Source organism: Penaeus vannamei, chromosome 17 (assembly GCF_042767895.1).
Source record: "Penaeus vannamei isolate JL-2024 chromosome 17, ASM4276789v1, whole genome shotgun sequence".
Taxonomy (NCBI): Eukaryota; Metazoa; Arthropoda; class Malacostraca; order Decapoda; family Penaeidae; genus Penaeus; species Penaeus vannamei.
The window spans coordinates 164,230-169,229 of NC_091565.1; the positions used below are offsets into that span (position 1 = coordinate 164,230).

Here is a 5,000-nt window from a genome sequence, read left to right on the forward strand (position 1 = left end):
TGGGTGTACGTGGATATACATATGTATATCAAAAGTAAATATACACCGATCCTTGAAAATATTGTACCCAGTCCTGTGTTAGAATAAGCAATTTCAAGCTATCCAATAATCTATATATTTATTCTCAAAAAATACCCAAATATAAAAGCCCAATACTCAGTTCATTCTGGAGATACAAGACCCTACAGCCCATTTTGTTAGTGCCATAGACAAACATGTTTTATTGGCATCCTTCATCATTTCGTGTCTACCCCATAAGCTCATACTTTCTGCACATTATGATAACCTATAATGCCTTTAATTCCACACTTATTTTGTTTTACAGATATTCCCCTATACAGTTAGGAATGCGCTCGTGGGAAAAACATGAGATGAGGAGAGGAGAATAAGTATAAGTAGAAGGATTGCTGAAAAATGTCTACAATACTTTTTACTCATAACTCATATTTATAATATCTATAAAATCAGTCTGAGTATAAATTGTGGTTCTGAAGATGAAAGATCATAGTCAATTATCATGGTCATAAGAAAATAATGGGGGGGAGAGAGAGAGAGAGAGAGAGAGAGAGAGAGAGAGAGAGAGAGAGAGAGAGAGAGAGAGAGAGAGAGAGAGAGAGAGAGAGAGAGAGAGAGAGAGAGAGAGAGAGAGAGAGAGAGAGAGAGAGAGAGAGAGAGAGAGAGAGAGAGAGAGAGAGAGGGGGGGGGGGGGGGGGGAAGGCAGTACCAAGATAGCTTTCCAATCTCATATAATGACATCAGCATAATCAATGGTGTTTGTAAAATGTATTATGAATTTATGAAGACTGTAAATCCAAGAAGCAAATACTATTATGCAATTATGAATCAAATATTATTATCAATTATCAACTGTGATACATCCCTTTTAGTTGAATATTTCAACCTTGGGAGGGGGCCTCATATATATAGATATTCAGCCAGTTTATTAAAATTGTGCCAGGCCCGTACCAATAGATTTTCATAAATACAGATGCAGAAATAAAGGCATAGCTGTCTATACATCTGATAGATATACATTTATCCATATATTTGCCAGGTTGATATGCATGTCTAGACTGATAAATGTGCATTTATTTCTTTATTTATGCATGTCAAGTATACAAATATTCTTTGGGTCGGGCCTTGTACAATTCAAACTGGCCCATTGTCAAAACTACTAGACAAATTCATATTAATTGTTTATTAACTAAAAGGTGATGGCTTTGGCCATTATCTTTAAAGGTTATCAATAAAGAAAAGAATTCTCACCTCCGTGATACAGTGATAGTCTCAGTAATTTCTATATCTTCCGGCTGTCCTTCATATCTAGCTTTGCTAATTTTATCAGCTTCTTCTCTTAGCTGTCTTCCATATTCAGCAATCTCATCACTTGCAAGGTTAGATGTCATGATAAAGATTGCATCCTGTAAAGAGGGTCTTGTTAATATTCTAAAATAATTTCTCAAACTTTAAAATGATTTCAAATATATATCTGAACTTGTTTAGTCTGTGATACAATAGTATCTAACAAATATTAAAATATTGTCCTATTACCTTACACTCAATAGTCTTTCCTTTTCCATCCGTCAGTCTGCCTTCATCAAATAGCTGCAGCAGAATGGTAAGAACATCAGGATGTGCCTTTTCTACTTCATCAAACAAAACCACAGCATTGGGGCATTCTCTCAGCTTCTTGGTTAGCTGCCCTCCATCATCATGCCCAACATACCCAGGAGGTGAACCAATGAACTTGGCCACTTCATGCTTCTGCTGGTATTCTGACATGTCCATACGAATGAAAGATGATTTCTTCCCCTTATGGAGGTATTCAGCTACCTGCTTGGCCAGCTCTGTCTTACCTATTCCTGAAGAACCAAGGAAGAGGAACACAAGTGGATGTTCTTCATCATACCAACCATTTTCTTTCCTCCTTATAGCTCCAGCTACCGTTGCTATGGCTCCTTCTTGGCCAATTATTCTCTGTTTGATTCTTTGTTCTAGAGGAAATTTCCTTCGTTCTTCCATTTCTTCCTTCTTTTGCTTAGCAATATATTTTTCTGAATGCCTCTGCATCATCGTCCTCATTCCAGTATCTCTTGAGTAATCTTCTGGTTTGAAGCGATATTCATTTTCAAGCATTGGGTTGGCACCAGAATCTAGTAATATCTGAATAGTCTCTGGGTCATTGGCAAGTACAGCATAGTGAAGGGCCGTACACCCACGGAACATGCGGCTATGGTTGAACAATGTGCAAAATTCACCCTCTCTTATCGCTTCAACACTTACAGGTGATGTCCTGTTTTCACGTGCGACCTGGAAAAGGAAAATGAGTCAAAAAAGTAATTCAAAATGAATACTATGGGAATGAATATAATTCTATTGCTAAAACCTGCAATCTAAATGTGCACCGGCATTACTGGTACAAGTTATATCAATGAATCTACTTTATTTGCTGCTCTTATTCATAACCCTATCTTCAAAGACCACATTTGTAATTCTCATACTGAACTGCCTATAAGCTACTGTACAGTACTCATGTTCCAAGTTCAAGGCATCACATATCTAAGAATTTTTATAATAGAACAAAAAAGTAAAATTTCAAAGGAAAGGTTATTGTGATTTTTAATCATTCTTCCTATAGCTGTTATCTCACATAGTAGATCATTTCTTTATCATCTTAAATTCATGTATCATAAATTAACAAATTATTCTTGTACCCTACCTGATATATATTTGAAAAAGTATCTGCCATGTTTGGATCTGCTCCATTTTTAAGTAAGAATCTCACAGCTTCTGGACGACTATTAGCAGCTGCTGAATGAAGTGCTGTCCAGCCATATGGGTGACGACAATTTACATCCACACCCTTCTTTAGGTATTCCTTGAAAAGGGTAAGGAAAAATACATTATGGAGACACATACCATATCCAACAGATTTTTTACGAAAGAGGAAAGATGGTAAAATTAATTCGATTTCTGGAGAAAATAAGAATCTGAACATAGGGTAATTCCTTACAATACAGATGTCCCCAGTTCCACATCACAAACTTTATTCAAAAATATAAATTGCTGTGATTGGGTGTGCCTGGTGGGTTGATGGGAGGGCTCTGCCCCCTAACACCCCCCTGGCAAACTAAAGTTCACCTCAATATGGACAGCAAGATAGACCTGAAACTCGGGATCACCGAGTAAACCCTGGATATGAGCAAAACCTTCCACAAAATTTTTTCCTTCATTTGTGGCATTACAGTTCATATCTACAGATTTTCACTTGTACTGATGACTGTAACTTTTTGTCCTGTACAAGAATATAATCTTAAATAATGTACTGATTAAGCGCACATAACTCCAAACCATATGACTTGACTCAAACATATTGGTGAAGCATAAAAAGCAAGCCTATATCCCCCTCAAAGCTTCAGAAATTGAATTTACAATTATTCATTCAGCTATATGTGAATGTAATATGTATGACTGAAGTGATTAAGTATTAATCCTATATTACTTACAATGCCCAAGAAGTTTATAGAGGGTGGGAAAATCTTGAAAATTTAACAGGACAAATTACGAGTGTAACAAGTGTATTACATATCTATCTGCTTGAAAAAAAAAAGAAAAAAAGGAAAAAAGAAGAAAAAAAAAAGAAGGGATGAACAAGAAACACACACACACTGAATATCTTTTTGCTATAACACTTCTTCATGCCCTGCAGAAGCACTATAGCAAAAAGGCTTAAAATGTATGTGTATTTTCTTGTTCTTGCCCTCATTGTTTGCTTTACATACCTAGATTCCCTCATTAGTCTAACCATATTTTTGGATCCTAAATCTATAATTTGAGAACATGAAGAGGTTGAATATAAAGGACTATACTACTAATCAAACTGTAGATTATAATAACCATAAGAGTATCAATGAAAAATGTATTATGTGTAAGTGATTAATGAAACATTGTTTACAGAGCTTTTAATTTCTAAGTCCATCTATTTTTTCACAGAGGATAAGAAGTTTAATAAAGTTCTAATCAGGTATCTTAGCTGATTCATAATTCAATATCATTATAACAGATGTCATACTATACAGAAATATAATAGAGAATATCAATCAGAGCATCATTATATAGAATATGCAGACAAGACATCACTGAAGAATGCCCACAAAATCACCATAAGGAAGTGATTAGGGTTGTTTCATATTGTAATAGATAGGGAGACTGAAAGATAATGATAAAATCATAAGCTAAAAAAGGGAATTGAAGAAAGTTATTGGAAACTACAAGAATCTGTATTACTATTCTTTATAAAAAGGCAAGTGCTAGTTATCACCACAGTTCTAACATTCACTATAGTTGAGTATAATAGTTTGTGACCTTTTACAAATATCACATGGTCCTATGGCTGTGCTCTCCTTATATCGACATTATACTACAAAATTTACATATCACTTAGAGACCTTAAATCTATTCTGTGATACTGACATTGATAATGCAGGTCACACCCTGAAATGATTCGAATAATCAAATAATCATGAGACATATTACCTCCATCCTTGAAATATTCCCCACCATCGCCGCCAGGAGGAATTCGCGTTCATTGATGTTCTTCTCTCTGTTCATGTCCCAGCAGAAGGCGGTGACCAGCCCCAGCGAGAGGCCCACTTCTCGAGCTTTCCATCTTGACCTCCCGTGACCTTTACCCTCGTGTCTACTCCGCTGAAAAGCTTGCCAGCACACTAGGCTTAAGGGAATACGATTTATTTCCTTCAATTTCAGGGTAGGATTTGTTGTTCTTGGGGAAGGGAAGAGCAAGTTCCTCCCCTGAATGAGAGACCTGGACCATTGCATAATTTCTGTCCTTGCTGAATGGAAAGACTGGATATTTTTCGTGCATTGCTTATTTTGAAACGAGATCACACCTCTCAGGTACACAAAAAGTTTTAATTTTCTCATGTTGACACTTCTGCAATATTATATTGGTGGTGAATACAACGAGAATGAGGATGGAC

General features: G+C 36.1%; 1 protein-coding gene across 1 annotated transcript in view; it reads right to left on the minus strand.

The window, feature by feature from the left end:
- LOC113807920 (mitochondrial disaggregase) overlaps nt 1–5,000 on the minus strand; it is a 7,491-nt gene that overhangs the window by 2,448 nt on the left and 43 nt on the right. Inside the window, exons 1-4 of the mRNA XM_027359246.2 lie at nt 4,537–5,000; nt 2,720–2,878; nt 1,552–2,310; nt 1,267–1,421 (exon numbers count right to left, since the gene is read on the minus strand). The exon at nt 4,537–5,000 is cut by the window's right edge and continues 43 nt beyond it. Of these exons, the coding sequence (XP_027215047.2) occupies nt 1,267–1,421; nt 1,552–2,310; nt 2,720–2,878; nt 4,537–4,944 (1,481 nt within the window). The 5' untranslated portion in view covers nt 4,945–5,000. The remainder of the gene's footprint in view (nt 1–1,266; nt 1,422–1,551; nt 2,311–2,719; nt 2,879–4,536) is intronic.